The 22,892-nt window shown below is 53.9% G+C and overlaps 2 protein-coding genes across 6 annotated transcripts in view; one reads left to right on the forward strand and one right to left on the reverse strand.

Annotated features, from left to right (window-relative positions):
* ATG7 (autophagy related 7) overlaps window positions 1–20,576 on the forward strand; it is a 239,614-nt gene extending 219,038 nt beyond the window's left edge. For all 5 annotated transcript variants that reach the window (XM_077751556.1, XM_077751557.1, XM_077751555.1 and 2 more), the window contains one exon: window positions 20,283–20,576. In XM_077751556.1, coding sequence (XP_077607682.1) covers window positions 20,283–20,315 — 33 coding nt within the window. In that variant the 3' untranslated portion in view covers window positions 20,316–20,576. The remainder of the gene's footprint in view (window positions 1–20,282) is intronic.
* A 1,871-nt stretch (window positions 20,577–22,447) lies between these two features.
* The window catches only part of VGLL4 (vestigial like family member 4), a 78,869-nt gene continuing 78,424 nt past the window's right edge, over window positions 22,448–22,892 (reverse strand). Inside the window, exon 5 of the mRNA XM_077751561.1 lies at window positions 22,448–22,892. This exon is cut by the window's right edge and continues 17 nt beyond it. Within this exon, the coding sequence (XP_077607687.1) occupies window positions 22,640–22,892 (253 nt within the window). The 3' untranslated portion in view covers window positions 22,448–22,639.

A 22,892-nucleotide genomic window follows, 5' to 3' on the forward strand; every position in this document is an offset into this window, starting at 1 on the left:
GAGGGTGTGCCATCTGAACGAGAAAGGAACTTAGGATCCTAACAACACCTAATGCAAAGCCCCAGCGCCCTTCATCACCGGTAGGCCGGACATCACCGATTCTGTGGCCGCGGGCGAATGTTCTGCCCCAGCGTCTATATTTAGGCGTGGGCCTGGCATTGCCAAGGTAAAGAAAGGCATGGCTGCTGTCACCTCAGCATGCGTTTGGTCTTGGAACAGAGGCCCTGTGTTGCCCCGGGGCTTAGGCAGTCTCGCGGAGGAGAGGGCCTCTGCCCGAAGCCCAGGCGGTTGGGAAGGCAGCAGAGCCCTTCCTGAATGGCCGTCCTTCATGCTGGGTGGCTACGTGCTGCCAGGCAGGGACTGGACACTGTGGGTTCCTATTTGCTGTGCTGTCCTTACGGGAGCCGCTCCTTGTTAGCGGGCCCCGCGGTCAAGCCCCGAGCGACCCAGCCGTGCCCGGTGGACCGTCGTCTCCCACAAGCAGATGTCCTTCAACCCACAGAGGGGCGCTGCTCTGTCCTGGCTCGGTCTTCTGTGTTGAAGAGCAGCTCGGGGACGGAGCCCCGGTCACTGCCTGCCATCACATACCTGGCTGCCTTGGGACCTCCTTAGTGTCCCTCACGTTCCACGGTGGCTCAGCTCCAGCAACCTGGCCCTCAATTCAGCGGGCTTTAGCCAATCAGATGCTCCTCCCAGGTTTGGACTCGTGCCCCAAAAGTCTCCCCTGCCTATCTGGTCCTGACTTCCTGACAGGGGCCTCCATTCCTTGGAACAGAGTCCTCTTCTGGAACCTCTTCACCCAGTGACTTTGTTTCCCTGTGTGTCCAGCTCTCCTCCCAGTTCACACCCTCATTCACTGGTGGGTCACCTGCTCCAGGAAGCCTTCCATAAAGGGTAGAATGACTTCTTCCTTGGATACCTTGCTTGGAGGCCTCCCTCTTGGTCATGCTGCCATTCCTTCTGGAATGTTCCATCTTTCGAGTTCTAGACTCAGACCATCCCATGCAGAGCCTTAGCTTAGTCTCCAGCCCTCTGCTCCCTCTAGCTCGGGCCACTCCCCTGGGCTCATCTATCAGAAACCCTGTGTAATGTTATCCAAGGTGTGCCTTCTCTTTTTCTGGGCAGACTGAAGGCTGCCCGGGACTGGTCCTGTCTGTGTCCCTAGTGACACCTACCACGGTGCCCAGGCCCTAGCGTGGAAACCCGGCTTGCGTCAGCCTGCAAGTCCTGTGTCGGCCCCTCCCAGAGCAGGCAGAGGAGCACGTGCAGAGCGGGAGGTTCAGAGCAAGCCTCCTTGGGGAGGAGACGGTGGGACAGTGGCCTGGATGGGGGCCCTCAGAGGTGACGGCTGTGAACCCAGTGGGAGGACCAGCTGTTCCGGGGATATGGCTTTTGAGGTCCAGGCCCTGCCTGAGGAGGCCTTGGCCCTGTCAGTTTTCAAGTATCCAGGTCCAGGCTTTGGCTCAGAGGTCGGGGGAGCCTAGGATGAGGCCGGGCTCTGCCTCCTGGGAAAGCTGCCTCCCAGAGCCCTTCGGAACCACCTCCCCTCCCCCACCGCAGGCCCAGGGCTCNGCCCGGCCGCAGGCTGGGCCTCCGTTCACGGGTTTGGGACGGGGCCTCGCACCTGGCCAGTGAGGAGGAGAGAGTTGCCCTCTCTGATGAGCAGGTCAGGGCCAGCCAGGCCAGTAGGGGGAGTTTGGAAGGGCTGCCCCAGGGAGCAGGACTGGGGTGGACCTGAGAGCCTTCAGGGGGCTTGAAATAGCTCATTAGGGACAGATTACATAGCAAAAGAAGTGTCCTTAAGGACTGTCCTTAGTGAGGGTAGCCGGCAGCTGGCCCACTCAGCCCCTCCCCCACGGGCTCTAGGAAGCACTCCCACCCTGTTCCGTCAGCAGCCACCACCGTCACGAACTCCTGTGGTTCCGTCCTGCCCAGGGAGCCTAGGTTCCAGGGCAGGCCAGAGCCTTCCCAGGACCTTTGCCAGAGCTGCGGAGGAAGAAAGCCAAAACTTCTGTTTCCCAAGGAAAGTGCAGAGTTTCACACACACCTGGGGAGGATGTTTCTTTTCCTTTGAGGCCGCTGCCTTGTTTTCAGAGTAAACTTCTGTGTGAGCGGGCTCCGAAAGTTTTGGGGGGGAGGGCGCCGTGGAGAGGGGACGCTCTCGCCTCTGCTTCTCTGACCCAGAAGAGTCAAGGACCACCCTGGTAGTTCATGGTTCTAGACCGAAGCTCTGCTTATGACCTTGCTTAGGCCATGCACCCTCTCTGGGCCTCGGTTTCCCCTTCTGTAATGGTGGGGACTGAACTTGACACCTGTAAGGTCATTTCCAGCTCTGACATTTTAGGATTCTGACTGTAGGTGTTTATGAATATGCTGATCATCCCTCCAAAGTATACTTCAGATACGCACACTGCTCTCTGTTTCTCCTGGCACTGACCATGATCATGTCACTTCTTGCTTAAGTTCAATGGCATAGAATAAACTCAGAGTCTTTACCATGGACCTTCTGATGGCAGATTTCCTGGGCCTCTGCCTGGGGCCTTTCCCACCCCTACAGCAGGCACTGCTCTGTGCCTCCGGAGCACGCCACGCCCCCTCCTGCCTGCAGCTCTGGCACCTGCTCCTCCCCCCCCNTTGATGGGCTGGCTCCTTCCCAGCTTTCAGATCTCAGCTTAATGTCACCTCCAAGAGGCCCGACTCAAAATCCCTGTCTAAAGTAAGCGCTCCTCTGTTATTCCACCTCTCGCTCCTTGTTTATTTTCCATCATGGTCCTTAAATGTCTTGGAGCCATCTTCTCAGATCTAGTTGTGTGTTAGTCTCTTATTTGCCTGCACTAGAATGTGGGCTTCACACCACTGGGGACCTCCAAGGGTGAGGGCTTTCCTTATCTGTCCCGATCATGACTGAACACCCAGAGCCTCGCACAGTGCCCGCTGCACAGCAGGTGCTCCGTAACTATTGGTTGAATGGACGCACGGTTGAATGGATGGATGCCCCTCCGTAAGGAGCTCCCATTTTTCCTCCTGACTGCTCAGGCCCCATTCTCCCTCTAGGATCTGGATGCGTGGGGGGAGGGGGGGGATTATAAAGCAAACCAGAGTCTGTTAGGAAGCGCTTAGTCAGTAGCCAAGTGGTGTTTTTAGCCCCCACTCTGCCGTTTGCTCCTGCAGCCTCACCGAGTGGGACCAGATTCCGTTGATATTATTTCATAAGGACCTGCTCAGTGCCAGGTCCCGGGTTCGGGCTTTCCAGTCACTGTTGTATTTACCCTTGGTGACCTTTGTGAGGTCAATGATAGAGGCCCGGTCTCGGAGATTGAAACCTCACCTAAGATCGCAGAGCTGGGAAGCGGCAGAGCCTTGCCCCAGGTCCGGTGCTGTTTCCTTCATGGCCCCTGCCACCGAGCCAAGCTGTGGCCCTGAACGTGGCAGGAGCCCAGGAGTGGTTGGGGCCAGGGCTGGCATTGCGTGTGACTTTGAATGGCCTTTATTGACCACCCAGCTGGGAGAAACTCGCAGCCCAGGGCTGGCATCCCTGAGTGTCATGGGAACCTGAGGTAAGGCCTTGGCATTTCCAGAGACCTAGTAGCATCCAGAGCACGGGGGCTGTATTAGGATTAGTGATAAATGACCGCCTCGGGGATGGGCTGGGTGATGCTGGCCCAGCAATGAAGGCCTTGAACTTGAGGAAGGCCTTTCTGACAGCACAGCTCCCGTACGGCTGCCCGCCCTTCAGAGGATAGTTCTCTCAGTAGGACACCCACAGGGAGCCTCAAAATAGGCGTGTTTGCCGGAAGCTGCGGTGGAGAAGAGAACACAAGGCCTGGAGCCAGACAGACCTGGGTTCGAACCTCAGCTCTGCTGTTGACAAGCTGTGTGAATCTGGCCGAGGCATCCGCCCTCTCTCGGTCCTATTTGAAGGAACCAGCACTTCCTACTTCTTGTGCCCGAGCGAGTGCGTACGTGAAGGGATCACATCTAAGGTGCCCTCGTCCTGAAGAGGAAGTAGCTTCATGTTATTTTCAGCATGAAGAACTTTAATGGGGCCGTTATATGGGATCGATTACTCACAACTTCGAGGAGCTTATTATCAGTGTGTGCCTGTGTGTGTTTGGTAATTTTAAACAAACAACAGCACACACTCCTGAGTCTACCCTCTCAGGCACTATTCTGAGCACTTGGATTTTCAGATGAGAAAAACGGAGGCACAGAGAGATTACGTATGTTGCCCAGGGTCACACAGCCAGCAAGTCAGTGGCAGAGCAGGGACACGGTCCGGGAAATCTGACTTCAGAGGCAGAGAAGCTGTTAGCTCCTGGGCTGAGTGATCTGGTGTTGCTTGGCGACCCCAGGAGAATCCGGTGCAGGACGCGGGGTAAGAGGAGTGCCATTTAGCCGAGGAAGCCAGGGAACGCTGGATCGTAATGATTCTGTTCTGCCTATAGCGATTGGGGGTGAGACTTTGAGATAAACTGTTTGGGGGACAGTATTGGTACGAAAAGGGTAGAAATGGGGACCGCCTTTAGGATTGCCCGCCCTCTGCCGTTTTAGAAAGGATAGTATTCCTTTTCTGTATTTTTGGAAACTATTGTAATGATGGATTTATGTTCTGTGAACTCTCCCTTTTTAGCTACATTTCTTTTTTTTTTTCTTCTGAACTTTTAAAAGATCAAATAGGGATGGTTTCTATCCCCCGAAAGGTAAAGATTTCCCTGGGGGCCTACGCAGTCCAGTCACGCCCACCCCCAGGCAGCCAAGGGTCTGCCTTCCATCATTACACAGACTCCATTTGTATTTTCTAGGGTTCTGTACAAACGGAACTATATTCTTGTATTTTTATTTTTTAGTTTTTAAATTTATTTTTGTCAAGACATACTTCGCATACAACATTGTGTACGTTTCAGGTATGCAGTGTTGATCTGATGCTTGTGTGTATCGGCAGTACGATTACCCCCTCTGTGTTGGCTGATCCCTCCACCAAGTTACAGTTCTTTTTTGTGGTGGGAACAATTAAGATCTAGTCTCATGGTGGCCTTGGTGTATAGTGTTGTTGACTCTATTCGCTGGGCTGTGCATTAGATCTCCAGGATTTGTTCAGCTACTGGTTGCAAGTTTGTACTGTTAAACCACATTTCCCCAATTCTCTTACCCCCGCCCCCCGCTCCTGGTAACCACCATTCTACTATCTGTTTCTGAGTTCAACTCTTTTAGATTCCACACATCCGTGGTATCATACAGCATTTGTGTCTCTCCGATTTATCTCACTTTGAGTAATGCCCTCAAGGTCCATCCGTGTTGTCACAATGGCAGGATTTCCTTTTTCTCGTGGCTGAATGATAATTTGATTGTGTTTATAGAACACGTCTTCTTTATCTGTTCCTCTGTTGACGGACACTTAGCAGATTGTTTCCATAGCTTGGGTATTGTGAATGATGTCACAGGGAACGTGGGGGTGGATGTGTCAGTCTCTCTGATGTCATGTGTCCTTTGGCTATATACCCAGGAGTGGAATTGCTCGCTCATATGGTGGTTCTATTTTTAATTTTTAAAGGAGTCTTCATACTGTTTTCCATAGGGGCTGAACCAATTCCCACCAGCAGTGTAGAAGGATTCCCTTTTCTCTCCATCCTCACCAACACTTCCTACCTTCCTGACAATAGTTGTCCTAATTTGTTCCAATTTGCATTTACCTTATGGCTAGTGGTACCGAACACCCCTTCCTGGACCTGTTAGCCTTCTGGGTGTCTTTGGAAAAATATCTACGTAGTTCCTCTGTCCGTTCTGTCATCAGATTGTTTATTTATTTATTTTTTTGTTATTGAGTTGTAGAAGTTCTTTATTTATTTTGGATATTACCGTCTTAACTGACACGTGGTTTGCAGATATTTTCTCCCATTTCATAAGTTACTTTTCATTTCACCGGGTGGTGGCGGTGGTGGTTTTGCCACGCAGAAGCTTTGGGTCCCACTTGATGAATTTCGGTTTTGCTGCTTCTGTGCTTTTCATATCGTGTTTTAAAAAAAAAAAAATCATTACCAGGGTGCCTGGGGGGCTCAGCCGGTTAACCTTCCAACTTCAGCTCAGGTCGTGATCTCACGGCGTGTGGGTTCAAGCCCTGCATCAGGCTCTGTGCTGACAGCTCAGAGCCTGGAGCCTTCTTTGGATTCCGTGTCTCCCTCCCTCTCTGCCTGCCTCTCTCTCTCTTCCTCTCTCAAAAATAAATAAAAACATTAAAAAAATTTTTTAAAACTCACTGCCAAGGCAAACATCAAGGAGCTTCCTTCCTATGTTTTCTTGCAGGGGTTTTACAGTGGGAGGTCTTGTGTTGCAGTGTTTAGCTCAGGTTAAGTTTTGTGAGCCGTGCCACACGGTCCAGCTGCCTTGCTTTGCTCTGATGACCTCGTTCTCTCCTCACTGTTTGCTGGAGAGACTTCCCTTTCCCCACCAAGTGTTCTAGGCACCCTTCGCAGAAATCAGTTAACTGTAAAAATGGAGGTTGACGCCTGCGTTCTCAGTTCTGTTCTCTTGGTCTAGGCCAGTACCATACTGTTCTAATTACTCAAGACTCGGAATCTTCTTTGACGTCAGGAAGCGTGGTGCTGGGGCTCCGGCTCAGTCGGAAGAGCACACAGCTGTTGATCTCAGGGTCGAGTCCCACATTGGGCATAGAGATTATTAAATAAATAAAACTTAAAAAAATTAAAAAAGGAAGCAAGCGTGATCTCTCCAGCTCTGTTCTTCTTTCTCAGGATTGCTTTGACCATTCGGTGTCTTTTGTGGTTCCATACATATTTTAGGACTATTTTCTTGAATCCTTGTGCTAGGTCCTATTTTGTCCAGCTTCTTTGGGTCAGCGGGGATTGTTGCGATCCAACCCTGTTGTTGTGGCTCAGGAGTTGATCCCTTTTTACTGATGAACAGTCCCCTATTTTATGAATATACCGTAATTGTTTCTTTACTCACTCACTGATGAGTATCTAGATTGTTCCACCTTGAGACTGTTGTAAGCAAAGCTCTGACGTGTGTCTCCGTACAAGTGTTTGTGTGGAAATGTATTTTCATTTCTCTCAAGTGATTACCTAGGACTGGAACTGCTGGGTTGTAATGGAAGAATGAGTTTGATGTCTTAAACGACCAAACTGGTTTGTGAAGTAGCCGTGCCGCGTGCTGTCGCCCCCAGCAGCGCCCCAGAGTTGTGGTTCCTCCGTCTCCTGGTCCGCACTTGGAGCCGGCCGTCGTCCACCGTCACCAGTTGGCTGGGTTCATGGCGGCAGCTTGTGGTTTTTATGACAGCGCTCTGGTGACCGTGGATGCCTGCCATCTGCGTGTTGACTTTTGTGACCTCTCTTTCAAACCTTTTGCCATAGTTTGCGTGGGGTTATGTATCTCCTTATTGGGTTGTAAGAGTTCATTATATTTTCTGGACGTGCGTCCTTTTTCCGATATAGGCACTGCGTACATTTTCTCCGTATCTTTGGCTTGCCTTTCCATTTCCTTACTGTCTTTAAGAAAGAAAAAGTTCTGATTATTTAACAAACATGAGTTTACTCATTTTTTTTATGGTTCATACTTTTAGTATCTTAAGAATTCTTTGCCCCGGAGTCTCATTAATTTTTTATGTTCCTTTTTTTTCTTTTTTTTTTTACAAGCCTTATACTTCCAGTGTTTACATGTACGTCCATGTTTGATTTCAAGTTAATTTCTGTGTCTGGGTCCAAGTAAGCGTGGAGGTTTGTTTTTCTCCATACGGATGTCTCATTGTGTTGGCATCATTTGTTCAGAAAACTCTCCCTCAGTGAGTTACCGCGGCACCTTTGCGGAAAGTCAGTTGACCCCATACACGTGCGGGTCTATTTCTGCTGCTCTCCTCTCCTCTGTCTATCCCAGCGCCGCCCCGTGTGACTCCTGCCGCCTTATACAAGGTCAGGGACCAGCACCAGTGTCCTCCCGTGGTCCCTGCTGGTGGCGCCCAGAGGCAGCACCCTCAGGACTCTGCACAGGGGTACCAACCGTTGTCTTGAATGTCCGCCAGGGACTGAATCAGGACCCTCTCGTGATGTCCCATGTCACCCACCTTGGCATTAAAGTTTCAAAATGCTCTCTTACACGTGCAGCCTCTGTATGTTTAGGCCCCGTGCGCCCCTCGCGCCAGCGCCCTGAGCCCTCCCGCTCTTCTCCTTTCCCTTCTCGCTCTCTCCAGGATTGACCCCAAAAGCCCTCTGAGGAGGAGAACAAAGATGCCAAAGTGTCTGCCTTTTTACAGGGGCGCTTTTCAGAACGTTTTCTAAGGCACTGAAAAGAAGAACTACATAATGGAAACCATTTTGCAGCCTCCAGCACGGCCATTTATCTCAATAACCATTTCATTTAAAATGTGGGCCAAACATATAAATCATATCTTGAAAGAAAGTATGTTGGTGCCACAGAAATTGCCCTGTATTCTTACCACCTAATTTGAAAAATGTGTTTTGAAGCTGGGAAGAAAGCAAACAAGCCCGGGGCCCGGCCGCCCTTCTCCCACACGTCCCCTGCCTTCCCTCTGTCCCCAGAATAAATCCGCACTACTCCCTACACTAGGCAGAGAAGCTCGAGCACGTACTGCACACCCAGTTGTTAGTCACTCTCTGGGGCCGCCGCTGCTATTCTGGGGCCTCTGCCTTTGCCTGTCACTTGGTAATGAGGAGTTGAGAGCCCAAAACCCAGGCTGCTCCCCACGGTCTTTGGACTCGACTGACCCCTCTCAGGCCTCAGTCACACCCTCGTCCCTGGGCAATAAACACACATTAGAGCGCTCAGATATTGGTGCTCATTTAAGGCCATGTCCAGAGGGAGGGTGCTAAATATAGCAGGGCCCCGAGGCCCATTTCCAGACTAATCAGACGGGGAGACATGCGGCAGCCTGTGCTGGGGGCTGGGGACTCCAGGGCCTCCCGTGGAAAGCTCTCCAAGGAGTCCGTGGACAAAATGGCAGCATTTCCTCCCAGGCCCAAGGTTTCNTCTGCCCTGTGGACGGCCGGGTACGTCCTCACCCGTGCTCTGGCTCCCAGGGACCCGCGGGGGCGGCCACACCCTCACCCCCACCCGGCTCCATACCGTGTCGTCTTCTGGTCCCAAAAGAGGCGCATGAGCATCGTCAAAAAATCTGAAATAAAGAATAAGCTTGGCACCTGTGACTCTGTCACTTGGAGGTGATCGTTTGGTTTTTGCTTTTTCCTTCCCGATTTTTTTTTTTTAAACCATGGGTGGACGTGATCGGGGCACATGATTTTGTTTTCTCTTTTAACGTATACGTTTCTGACAGTTTTCTCATGTCATCAGAACTTGCTAAAAAGCACGTTAAATGCCTGCCTACTAACCATCCTGCACCTAGGCCAGGCTCTCCCGCTCAGTCTCCCCGGTGTGAGGGCAGGGCTCCCGGTTTCTCTCTTCTGCCCCCGGGGATGGCTTGAGTCGAAGGTCCCCCGTTTCTCCCTCTACATCCCTCTGTTCTGGCCTCGGGGGCCCACTCAGCCCCTGGCGGGAAGGTGGAAACAAACGGCCCGTGCTCAGGCGGACGGCACGGGGCCTCCCTGCCACCCATTGGGGATGGTCATCTGAGGTCTGCATCTCTCCAGATGGAGGGGAGCCACAGCCTTGACCTTGTTCTCTGCTGCTTTCCTCCTGCGCTTCAGGATGACTGCCTTCTGTCTTGTCCCTCTTGGTGTACGCTGAGGCCTCTCGGTGCCCGGGCCAGTGAACGTCGGAAGGGCCGAGTGCCTCCCCGGCACTTCTGAGTGCGGGCCGGTGTGTTGGCCTTTTTGTCTGGATCTAGGTTCCGAGATAAGAGGCCATTTTTTCAGATTCCCTCTTGCCATTCGCAGCCCAGAGCGTCTCTGCCGGGGGAGCCGCAGGGGAGGATCGGGGACAGAGGCCCCTCGAAGGTAGCGTGCAAGCCGCATGTGTGCCCAGGCCCAGGCCCTGCCTTCTCCCTCCATGTGCCTTTGATCAGTTGTGCAGCCAGCCAGAGGCGCCCTCCCCACCCCACGGCAGGGGGAGAGGCACCCCATCCTGCCGACAGGAAGCATTTCCTTTCTCCTTTGTCTTCCTTGGCCATTGGCTGCCTCCCCCACCCCCGCCCCGTGCTTTGTAGAAGTCATGATCTGCATGTTACCAGTGGACTTGGCCACAACTTTTTCTTTCTAAGAAATCCTTAACCTTATTCTGGAACCCCCAGAGCAACGGGGGCGTAGGGCAGCGCGCACTGAGTCCCTGCGCTGGCACCTGCAGGGGTGGAGATGCGGAAGGCGGGTGCCTTCTCCACCAGAGGACTCTCGTGCCGGAAGTTGCCGCGAGAGTTCTAGCTACTTCCCGCCCTCTTCCCTCCCGCAGCCCTCAGCTGCCTGGTGTCTGGGAGGCTGGGCGTTGGGAGCTGGCCTTCCAGAAGAGGGACTGGGTCATAATCCTGCTCCAGATTATGCCCGGGAGAGGCCAGGCGGAGGAGGTAGTGAATGTTGAGGGTCCGAGGCTAGAAGAGCAAGCAGGCATCTCTAAACAGGAAGGTCCCAGAGCAGCCATGTATAAGACAAAATGCAGAGCCCTGGTGAGGGGGTGGGGAGGGAATCATTTCATCTCCACTGAAGGAGGGTGAGAAAGGCATGTGGGTGGAGTGTGGGCAAGGGGCCCTGGGTGCTGGTGACAGACGGCAAGGGCACCGGCATCTGGGATGGTGGTGTTCCATCACCAGGGTAGCTGTAGCCATCCGCTCCAGCCTTCCCGGTGCAGACCCTGCCCTTGCTCTTGTCTCTCGTTTGTCCCTTGCGGCCATCACCTGTGTCTACCGGCAGTCCTGGCCGCTTCACATCAGCTGCATCACCTTGGTAGAAAGGCAGAAGGATCTGGAAGTTTTCAGACCCCATGCTGTGGACACAGATGCTGGGGCACACGGTGTGTCCTCTCGCATTCCGGGCTTGCTGTGAGGGAGAGCGCAGTTATTTCCGAGTTGGCTCGTGTCCCCGCGGTGTGGTGTGAGCTCCGGGTGGGACTCTGGGGCTGGGAAGTCAGAACCCGGGCCTTTGCCCGGTGGCACCTCGTGTGGCCCTCCCCAGACCCACGGTGCAGGCCTGGGCCTGGGTGGGCCCGGTCCCAGGGTAGCCTGAAGGGCCCGCCATCTAGGGAGGCTCCCCACCCGCTACGGACAGCGCATCTCTTGGGCCAGCGGCCACCCAGCCCTGGAGCCCTTAAAATCTAGAAGCCAGAACTGGCCACCACTCTGCAGCGCCTTGGCCTGGTTCGGGACCTGATGGCGGCGCCCAGGAAGGACAGTGAGGGTCTCCGTGGTCTGGAGCCCGGGCCTCCCTTGGTAAGTTGGCCCAGCCGCCTGCCGGAGCCGGGCCGCAGCGGTGAACTCAGCGTGGGCCCTCCCCCAGCCCCCTCCCTGCAGCTCGTGCTCCCGGAGGGAGTCAGGCAGAGGCAGGGACTGGAACAGAGTGACAGGTTACGGTCGGGGTGCTGGAGGAGCCTCACGGGCCGCCTGGCCCGGAGAACGAGGGAAGGCTGTTTCAGTGGGCCCATCAGGGAAGACCCCAGCAGCCCCACAGGCAGGAGCCAGCTGGGCAAGGCGGCCACAGGGAGGGTCTTCGGTGCCGCAGGGAAGTGTGTGCGAGCGCCCTGCACGAGGGAGAGACTCCCAGGCGCAGGAGGCAGGAAGCACTGAGCGCTGAGGGCGGGGCTGGGCGCGGGGCCAGCGGCCCGGAGACCAGTGTGAATCGCACTCTCCCTGTGTGAACGGCACTCAGGGACCGTGGAGACCGCGCGGGGAGGCAACCGGGGGCCGGTGACGCCTGAGGACAGCAGATCTTGTGCTCGGGTGGGCGTCCAGAGACTGCAGACCGACCCCGGGAATAGCCTGCCTCCCTTCTCAGGCTCCCAGGGAGTCTCCCCCGGGGCTGCGGCAGAGACCCACAGGACACCCTGCCGTGGGGTGGGCCGGGGGGCTTTGCCGGGCCACCCCTTCCCCTCCCTTCCTGCCCACGAACCTGACCTAGATGTCAGGGGCCAAGCGCAGGCCCGCAGTCTGCTGGCCGCGGGAGCCCTACAGCCCCTGCCCTCCCTCTGCGCCTCAGCTGCGATTAGGCCCCATCCTGGGCAGCCCTGCCTGGCCTGGCCCTCCGGTGGCATGTGTCTCTGGCTGGCTGCCCCCCAAAGTCTCCTTGGGGCTGTCCTCTTCCTCCGCTGGTCCCCATGGTCCCTCAGAAGTACTCCGAAGGAGCTCCCAGACCGCCAGACCCGCCGCTCAGCCGAAATGGGGCTGCACGCCCACCACTCGTTCCCACACTTTGGAGGAAGGTACTGACCACCTGGACGGCAGGAAGTGAGGGACCTCGCCCCCCAGCTTTGCCGAGTGCCGCCTACCCAGTCAGGGTGCTTTGATCCGTGATTGCACATGAGCAAATGAACGAGTGGGTTTAAGTGTGAGGTGTTTGGAAACACGATGGAGGCTTCATTCTTTCCCGAGTGGACGGAACCCTGGCCAGGAAGAGGCCCAAGAGAGATCTGGAGATTTCCGTATTTATATTAAAAAATATAGAAATGCCAAAACTGGGTTTTAGAAATGGGTGTATTTTAAATGTTTATACTTAACAAATGAACACTTTTAACACACACACACACACACACACAGTCGTGCCATTCACAGGGTAATTACAGTGTTCATAAAAGAAAAACCTTGGTTCATGGCAGGCTCCAGGCAGTGTGGTCCAGAAAGGGGACCCAAGTTTGGCTGATGAACGGCTCTTCCTGAACGTGCCTGTCTCACTCGGAGAGAGTGGAGAGCGGGCCCTTTGGGCGAGTGCGGTCCAGCCCCCGCCCCCCCCGCCCCCGCCGTCCTGCGCAGCCTCTCAGCATGAGTCCCGGGTGTTGGAAGGGCCCCCTGTGACTCAGAGCCGTGGCCCCAGCCCCGCAGTTCTCTCGCCTACACTGGCTTGAAGGGCCGGAGCTGCTCCTGGACGGGCCCGAGGACAGGGAGGCTCTGTTAGGCCGTGACCGCGGGGGCCAGGCGCGCGGCCAGAGCCGCCCAGGCCTCGGGGCAGGAGCCTGGGCTCGCCTCCTGGGGGGGCGGGGGGACCCCGGCAGCTGGGACGGGTGGGAGGGCCTGTCATGAGCCCTGGGTTTCCTGTGTGTGCCGTCAGCCGCGGGGCCGTGCCCAGGAAGCAGGTCCAGGGACTGTCCTTCGTCGTTCCTTCAGGAGGGATTGTGCTGAACAGTCAGGCAGGGCGAGGTCAAGTGCAAAAGGCCTCGCTTCTTCCTGACCAGCTCGGCTGGCTCGGTCGACTCCTTGACGAGTCACGTCATTTCCTCTGAGCTTCAGTTGCCCGTTTCCTAAGTGGTCACAGCACTGTACTCGGGCTCTTGAGAAGCCGGAGCACCGGCGGGCGTTGGGCAGGATGGTGACCTCCATGTGTCACTTGGTGGACGCCGGTGTGGCTTCTTTTGGACCCTTGTGAATAATGCCACGAAGGCTCGTGTGCACGTTGTGGTGTGGACGTAGGTTTTGTGTTCTCGTGACCGTGGGTCCGCGGCCAGCAGTGGAATCCTGGGCCACGGATGGACGGCCAGACCGTTCGCGCTTCCCGACATCGCCTGAGGGTGCCGTCCCCCCCTCGCGAGCACCTGTCATCTGCCTTTTCCACGCGCCGCGCCGTCTCCTTGCGGCTCTGATTTGCATTTTCCTAAGGACTAATGATGTTCAAGCGTCTTTTCATGTCTTCCGAGCCATTTTGGTCTTTCTTGGAGAAATGTCTACTCTGCTCCTTTGCCCGTTCAGAAATTAGGCTTTTTACTACTGAGTTGCGAGTGGTCTAGAAACAAGCCCCTTATCCGATCTATGATTTGCACATATTTTCTCCCGTTTCTGCAGGTTGTCTTTTCACTTTCCTAATAGTGTCCTTTGAAGCACACTTTTTTTTTTTTTTTAAATTTTGGTGAAGTCCAGCGCACCTGTGGTTTCGGCCTGCCCGCCGTGCTTTCAGTTGCTTTTCTCCTTGACTTAATATTTTGAATAGGTTAACATTCACCTGAAGGCTCCAGGTAAAAAGGTATGCTCAGATCAGCCTCACCTCACCTGATGATCTACCCACCATCAGTAGCCATTAAAATGAATTTCCGGTTTATCATTCGTTTGTGTCTTTATTTTTGCAAAATTTTAAAAGAATGTAAAAGTTCTATTTCCTCTTCCACCATTTGTCTTTCTCTCGCTAAGCAAATCCTGGAAATGGCGCCGTAGCCTTCGCTGAGCTTTCTCGCCGTGTTTCGCGGCCACGGTGGTCCCTGATGGGGGGGCGGGGCCTGTGCAGCCAATGAATGGCCCAGCTAGCTGGTTCCCCACTGAGGGTCACTTGGGTTTCCAGTCTTTGCCTGTCACAACCACGGGGCAATGAATCGTGTCCTTTCGTGTTTGTATCTTTAGGACAGATGCCTAACAGTGAGCCCACGGGGTCAAACTTTGAGACGAGTAATTCCGTTGGATACTCCATGGGGGCCTTGCCATGTATGTCCCACCAGCATCGAAGGGGAGCACTGTTCTCCCATAGACAGAACGGACTGCCCTGCTTTGGGATTGTCGCCATCTGATAAATAAAGACGTTCTTTGTAGCTTCAAAAAAAATCAACTTTATTAAAGTGGATAATTTGTGTACAATAAAACGCACCCATTTTAAGCGCAGAGTTTGGGGAGTTCTGACAGGCCATGCACTTTCTGTCACCATAGATCCGTTTTGCCACTTCTAGAATTTTATGGAAGTGGGTCCCTATGGTATATGGATCTTTTGTGCCGGGCTTATCTGCGCACAGTGCCTCTGAGATGCGTACATGTTGTCTGCATGCACCTGTAGTTAGTTCCTTCGAGAGTGAGTAGTACCCACTGTGTGGATGTACCAGTGTTTGTTTCTCCGTTTGCCTGTCCGTGGTCAGTTGGGTGGATTCCAGTTTGGGCCTCTTATGAACAGAGCTGCTGTGAACACACGTGCAGAAGTCTTTTGGGCACACGTGTTCTCGGGCCTTTGGGGTTCATAGGAGTGGAATGGCTGATCGTGTGGATGTTTAACTGTACGAGTCACCAGACCTTACTCCCAAGTGGTCACGCCCGTCTCTGTCCCTCCCAGCAGCTGTGTCAGAGTCCCACTGCTCCACACTCTCGCACAACTTTGTTCCTACCAGCCTTTTTTCATTTTGGTGGTTCTAGAAGGTACCTCTTTCTGGTTTGCATTTCCCTGAGGAGTAAGGATACTGAGCACCTTTTCAGGTTCTTCTTGGCCATTATATTTCCTTTATTGTGAAGTGTCTATTCACATCTTTTGCCTATTTAAAAAAAAAAAAAAAGGTAACCTGTCTCTGTATTATTTGAGCCGTAGAAGTTCTTTATATATTCTGGTTACAAGTCCTTTTTATATACAGTCTGGGTATTTTTTTTTTCTTCTAGTGGCATAGAGACTAGAAGTTTTGACTTTTGTGAAGACTCCATATTCTTTCTTTCTGGTTACTATGTTCTTTCTGGTTAGTATTTTTCGTATCCTAAGAAATTTTAGCGCCTCTCTTATTCTGAGCTGTTGAACCTCTTTTCCTATTGTTTAAAGGCTATTTTCCATTGTTTTCTGTGAACTGTCCATGTCTTTGGTTTGTTTAAGAAGCAGTTTGGGGGAACCTGGAGGGCTCAGTCGGTTAAGCATCTGACTTCAGTCTCGTCATGATCTTGCAATTGGTGGGTTCAAGCTCCACACTGGGTTCTGTGCAGACAGCTGAGAGTCTGGAGCCTGCTTCAAGATTTTGTATCTCCCTCTCTCTCTGCCCCTCCCCCATGCACTCTGTCTCTCTCTCTCAAAAGTAAATAATAACATTTTTTAAAAAGTGGGGGCCACCTGGTGGCTCAGCCAGTTGAGTGGCCAACTTTGGCTCAGGTCATGAGCTCACGGTTTGTGGGTTCGAGGCCTTGCATTGGGCTTTGTGCTAACAACTCAAACCTCAGAGCCTGCTTGGGATTGTGTGTCTCCCTCTCTCTCTCTGCCCCTCCCCCACTCATGCTCTGTCTCTCTCAAAACTGAATAAATGTTTTAAAAAATCAGTTTATTGGTCTTTCTCTTCTTGATTTTTAAGAGCGGTTTGTATTTTAGGGAGATTAGCCCCTTATGCAGTGTCTTCTCCCACTTTGTTGTGCTTTCAACTTTGCATATAGTGGTTTTTTCTATGCATAATTGCACATGTGGTTTTCACATGATCCAGTGTATCTGTTCTATTGCTTATAGGTCTTAGGCTATAGGCTCCCCGCTCCCAGGTTATAAAGGAGCGCACCCACATTTACTTCCAATACTTGTATGATTTTCTGTTGTACATTTAGACCTGTTCCATTTGGAGTGGATTCTGATAAACAATGAGACATGGAATCAATTTCATCTTTTTTTTAAGTTTATATATTTTGAGGGGGGGAGGGGAGAGGCAGAGGGAGAATCCTAAGCAGGCTCCACACTGTCCGTGCAGAACCGTTAAGATCGTGACTTGAGCAGCAACTGAAAGTCGGATGCTTAACCGGGTGAGTCACCCAGGTGCCCCAGTTTTATCTTTTTCCAAATGACCGTCTGGTTGTACCCATATCGTCTATTAAAAAATCCATCTTTTTGTAATGATTTGAGATCATATTCCCCAGACCTTTATCATTAAGATACTAAATTCTACTTCAACATACTGCTCTGTTGTTTCTGGACTCGTTTTGTGCCTCCGGCCCATCTGTCTGTCCCATGGGTGCTGTGACCCTCTCTCAGTTGTAGACTTTTATGTTTGAACATTCAGTAAGGGAACCTCCTCATTGCTGGTCTTTGCCACGGTTCTCCTAGATTTTCTTGCTCATGTACTTTTCCTCATAAACCTTGGAACCAGTGCATCTAGCTCCAGAAAAGATACTTGTTGATTTTTTTTAAATTGAGAGTGTGGTAAATTTCTCTACGAACTTGGGTGAAGTTGACATGTTTATTGCTGTTGAACTGCCCTGTGCACAAACAAGGAACATTTCCCCCATTTGTTTCCGCTTCCTTTTCACCAGATTCTCGCGAGGACCCATGCAGGACTGTGTGGAGGGGCTTTTCCCATGGGGAGGTCAGACATTTCACGTAGGTTCATTCCCTCTGAGCTGATCTCTTGCCTTGTTTATAATGGGCTCTTCTCTCTTTTCCAACTGGATGCTGTTTGCATAGACAGACTTTGTTGTTAGTAATTTTATACCTTGCTCTCTTACTGAACACGTTATCGTCGTTACTCATCCTAGCATTTATTTCCTTGGGTTTTCTAGATGTATTGAATATTATCTGCTAAAAGAGATCATTTATCTCTTCCTTGGAGTATGAATATTTTTATTTTTTTGTGTGTGTATTTTGAGAGAGAGAGAAAGAGCATGAGCAGGGGAGGGGCAGAGAGAGACATGGAGAGAGTCAGTCCCAAGCTCTGTGCTGTCAATGCAAAGCCCAACATGAGGCTCAAACCCATGAACCATGAGACCATGACCTGAGCCGAAATCAAGAATCGGGAGCTCAACAGACTGAGCCACCCAGGCGCCCCTGAGTAGTTTTGAGGCTTTGTGTTGTAATTGCCAAATCTCTTCTGTTAAAAAATATGGTACCAATTTATGTTCCTGCTGGAAGTGTTCTGCCACTTCCGTGCCAACACGGAGTATCAACGTTTTATTTAAATCCTTGCCAGTTTAATACAACCTTCACTCATTATGAAGAGGACATCACGGGGCCCCTTCCATGCCAGGCGCTAGAGGGAGGCTGAGGACACTGTGGGGAGCAGACCGACCCCCCCCTTCACTTGAGTCCTTATTCTCAAGTGAGAGGACACTGAAGTTTGTTTCCTCCTCCCCAGCTTTACCGAGCAATGACTGACACAAATTGTATAAATTTAGGGTTTACAAAGTGATTTCATGTACATTGTGAAATGATCGCCACTATTAACTACCATAGGCATCACCTCACATGGCTAGTTGTGTGTGTGTGTGTGTGTGTGTGTGTGTGTGTTGAGAACACTTAAGATGTGTTCCCTAGGCCAGTTTCAAGTAGATGGTATTTGTCACTGCAGTCGCCGTGGTGCGTGCACTGGACCTCCAGAACATTCTCCTCCTAGAACATCTCCTCCTCGCTCCCCCCTCCCCCGCTCAGCCCCTGGCAACCACCCCTCTGCTCTCTGGTTCTCAGAGTTCAGCTTTCTTAGATTCCACCTAGAAGTAGATCGTAGTGGTAGTTGTGGAGCCTGAAGTTTCTGGAAGCTTACAGTTGTGACTGCTGCCTCCCTGAGTCCAGAGGCTGGGAAGGGACTGGCGGCCCTAGAGGAGAAACCCTCCTCAGGCCCAGGCCCGGGAACACCTTCTGCAAAATCCCAGAGCAGCTGTGTAAAATCCAGGACCCTGGCCCCCTCTGGGGAGTCCTCATCATAAGCCCTCGGGGGCACCTCACTCCATGCCCTGGGGCGCTGCAGGGGCGGGGCCAGAGCCAGCACCTCTCCCGCCCCTCCCTGCACCGCGTGCTGCAAAGGCAGAGCCGGGTGCTGCGGACCCTTCCCCATGGCTGAGAAACCGCAGGACCGGTGATAAAGTGGAGGGCGGCTCCCTGGAGCTCCTGCTTTCCCATAAAGCCCCACGCTGGGCCCCCAGTGTCCTACGAAAAACCCCCTCCATTTACAGAGGGCACTGCCAGTTGGCACAAACCACCGGCCCGGCTGGCCTCCCTCCCACCCCTGGAGGCTACAGCCCACCGGCCACCGCCCCTTCCTCCCTCAGGGCGGCCTGACCCGCACCTGGCTGGCTGGAAACCCACCTACCTGCCCGCATGTGTTTCCATCCGCCCCTGCAGGCGGTGTGGGGGGTGTGGGGAGCCCAGGAGGGGTATTTGCACCGGGCTGCGCTGCTGCAGCACAGGAAGGGGGTCCACAGATGTGTGTTTGCCGAACGACTGAGGGACAGGATGGATGCGCCGGGACCCTCTGGCAGCTGGTCTCCCATCCAGGGGCTCCTCAGTGCAGCCTTGGTGCCAGATGCAGCCGCCCCGCCCCCCCCCCCCCAAATCCCATCTCAGCCTCCAGGCCCCGGAGTCGGTTTCAAGTCATGCTGTGGCCTCGCGGAGTGGGTGCTGGACCCAGAGAAAAGGCAGGGCCTGCCTGGCCTCGTTCAGGTGGCCGGACCCCGGACCAGGCTCCTCCCCACCCCGCCCCTGCTCCTGCGGGCGGCGGGATCCTGGCTGTGCAGTCCCCTCTTGGTGTTACGTTGGGACAGTAGGCTGTACGGGCACGGGGGGAGGGGGGGGGTGACAGGCACACCCACCACAGCCCTCGGCCCAGGCGACTCAGGGTAAAGGAAATTTCCTTCTCTCTGTGTTTATTTTCCACATCCTTGACTTTGAAAGCCAAGCTGGTGTTGATATTTACCTTGGCCGGGCCTCCCCATCTCCCCGGGCCAGCCTCGTGTAAACACGATGTTCCTTCTCAGCTCTGCTAGGGTTGAGGTGGCCTTTTGCAACCAATTCTAGGAATTTTGAAAGTCTGAAGGCCTAAGTTCAGGGACAAGCCCCCCAGGGACCCCAGGGTGTGAGGAGGCCTGGGGGGGGCCTCCGTGCTGGCCTCGGGCTCCCTCCCAGGGATTCCTGCAGAGCTGCGGAGAAAGAGCTAGGCCTGTGGGGGACAGCTGGGCGGGGCCTCCCGGCGGAGGGAGCCCCGCTGTCCCCGTGAAGGTTGGCCCTGGCAGTCTTGGGCTCCCCAGAGACACACAAGTTGGGACAGAGGCAGGAGCTGGCCGTGCCCCCCGGGGCTGGCAGGCAGAGAGCTTACTCCCACGGCACAGCCAGCTCTTCGGTGCCGTCCAGGTGTGCCGTCCGCAGTGCCTTGGGAACGTGGACCACAGGTGACATGCCGGCCAGGCGGCAAGTGTGGGTGCAGGCGGGCTGGGCCCCCTCCGAGCAAGTGCACGAGCCAGAGCTCCCGCCCTCGGAGGGCACAGGGCGTGCGGGCTGCTCGGGGCAGGGTCGGCTGCTGTGCCGCGGGCACTGGAGGGGAGGGGCGTTCACACTCCCTGTTNGAAGTGAGGCCTCAGGTAAATTACTTCCCTTCTCTGTGCGCTGCTCTCATTATACGAGAAATAGGGTGTCCGTCCCCTGGGACAAGGGTGTTGAGGAGCGTGGTGCGTTACTGGCAAATGGAAGCCGCTGTCCTGCCTGTCATCACACCGCGGGCGCCACCGCTGGCTCCACGCTGACCGTCTCCTCTTCTCCACACAGATCTGGGACATGAGCGACGACGAGACGGTGTGACGTGGCCGCCCTCGCCGGGGCGGCTTCTCCTGCCTGCGGAGAGCTCGCCGATGCCCGAGTGGGACCCCCGCCTCCAGGACGGTGACTCTGGGCCCTGCGCCCCTCCACCCTCTGTGGTCCCCTCCTCTGCGCACTCTGAGGACCAGGGCCCCCTCTCCACTGCCCAGGAGCTTCTGGGGCGCTCCATGTCTCATGATTCGTGATCCCGCCAGTTCTGAGCTAAATAATAACCTTGGCTTTGGCATTGCCACCGATCTGGGACTTGGTTCCCTCCGCTCGGTTTTTTTCCCCTTGTTGTCAAGTGTCGGACAGTAAAAGCTCCCAGGGTCCTTCCTACCTTGGCCCCCGTGGGGCAGCACCGAGGACGGGGAAGACTCAGCCCAGCACAGGGCCGCGGTGGGGGCGGCACCCGAGTCTCGGGGCTGGACGCACCNACTGTGTTCCTGCACTTTTACAGACAAATCTACGACAAAAAAAAAAAAAGATCAACTTTTTTTTCCAAACGACAAAAAAAAATGATTACAATAGGAAAGGGGAAATTAAATAGCTACATATCATTAACAAATTAATTGTTCTTCAAAAAATACCTACAAATTTCTCTGTACATTCTTTACGCACAGCGTAACGATGGTCTTAAAGTTACCTATATAAAAAAAGTGTTCTCACTGATTCTTCCTACAGAAAATATAGGGGCCTGAACGCGAAAGCCTGGAAGCCCAGTTAAGTGGGAGTGAAGTGTGTGCAGGGGCGAGAGGAGAAGGGCTTCTTTCTGTCGTCTTTTCAAAGCCCTCCGGCCACCCTGTGGCCACGGCAAGGGCCAGTCGGCCGACCTTCCTGCCCAGGGACGATTTGCAGAATTAACCAACTAACTTGTCTTTTTCTTACACCGGAAACCAGCCTTGAGGGCTCGCGCAAGTCCACAGTTGCCTCCCGGGGGAGGTGGTCAAGCCTGGGTCACCCGGGCAGGTGTCTTCTGAAGCCCTCGGGTGGGTGAGGCTGGAATGTCGCACGGTGGNGTCATGCTTTCTTCTTTGCCTAATTCCTAGTTAGTAGCTATTACTCTAGCAAACGATAATAAATGCAGTAATAACTGTATAAAGTCAGAGGAATGTATACTGCCTTGGCCCCAGCGTACAAGGAAGCACACAAAATACCATATCACAGATTGTCAGGAATCTGCTGCTCAGCCAAGAGGGTTGAAAGGGAGCAGTTTCTGCCCGGAGGGAAGCGGGAAGACGCAAACCCCGCCTCCCCTGGGAGCGAGTCCTAAGCAGACAGGGGCGCACGGACCCAACGTCAGCCCGTGGCGAAAACTCCAGCGTCGTGCGCGGCGGCTGACCCAGCGGCTCGGCTGCCCGGCCCCAGGGCCCGCCGGCCCCACGCAGGGGGGGGGGACACACACAAATCTCAGAGTAGCACTGTACCAGCAGTAAGTGGATCTAGGACTGTAACTGACAAAAATAAACTAATTCCGAAAAGAAGCTAGTAAGGAGTAAGGTTCTTGTTCACTATCTACACAGTTCATAGAAACCAGCTATTTTTCTCCATTAAAACACGCATCACGTTGAAAGCACTATAGAATCCTCCAACCTCAGCTCTAGTCTCACAAACTGCAGTGTTCAGGAAAGTACAATGCCCGTGACAGGTAGAGTCTGCAGTCCAGTTGCGAGCACCTGAAATCTAGAGAGAAAGACCGATAACCTGTATGAGACTTCCCCTTCCAAAGCTGTTTTGTCTAAATTAAAAGAACAAAAACAACAGAAAAAAAAAAACCCAAAACACACAAATGGTCAGAAATGTCATCCTTAAACCCTTTGTTTCTCAGCAGTTTGCCCTCAGAGTACTAGCATCTCACGTCAAGTTGTCAGGCAGGCAACTTGAGCCCTCCTCCAATAGTGCAAATCAGACGCGACAGTTCTCTGTTCTCTTCAAGTAGACGTGCGCACGCGGGCCGCACCAGACACGCCACGGAAGCGAAGCCACACACACCCTGGTCTCAGAAGCGGAGTAAGAAGCACAAAGCATCTGGGTCCCCGGCGTCATGGCTCGTGACTGAGCGCGCGAGCGAGCGCCGCGGGGCCCCGGCCCGTCGGGACGGCAGGCCTGCACCAGAGGTCTCTTTGGTAACCNACACCAAGCAAGGACGAAACAGCACGAAATTCCCAACGACATGGTTTTTGCGAATAAACCATCCCTTCCCTACCCTTCCCCCGACCCCACCCCCACGATTTTTTTTTGTTTTTGTTTTTCTGTTTTGTAAGCACGGACTGTTCGAAGCTCAGGCAAACCATGCAGACTGACATCCTGTTCGCGGGCGCCTCCCTTCACGAGAGCACGGAGGGCGAGTGGCTGTGGCTGACCATGTGCGCCGAGGGGCTGGCCGGCCGGCCCCTGCGCGAGGCTGACTCGGGGCTGCCGGAGGCGCCGTCCTTGGCCGCCTTGATCTGCAGCCACGTGTCACCCAGGGCTTTGGCGAAGTGGTCGTCCACGGAGCCCGTGATGGACACCGAGTTGGGCGCCGGCTCGGGCTCCTTGTAGTTCTTGCCCAGGCTCCTGCGGAAGTGCTCCTCCACCACG

This window comes from Crocuta crocuta, unplaced genomic scaffold (genome assembly GCF_008692635.1).
Source record: "Crocuta crocuta isolate KB4526 unplaced genomic scaffold, BGI_CrCroc_1.0 scaffold69, whole genome shotgun sequence".
NCBI classification, from domain to species: Eukaryota; Metazoa; Chordata; class Mammalia; order Carnivora; family Hyaenidae; genus Crocuta; species Crocuta crocuta.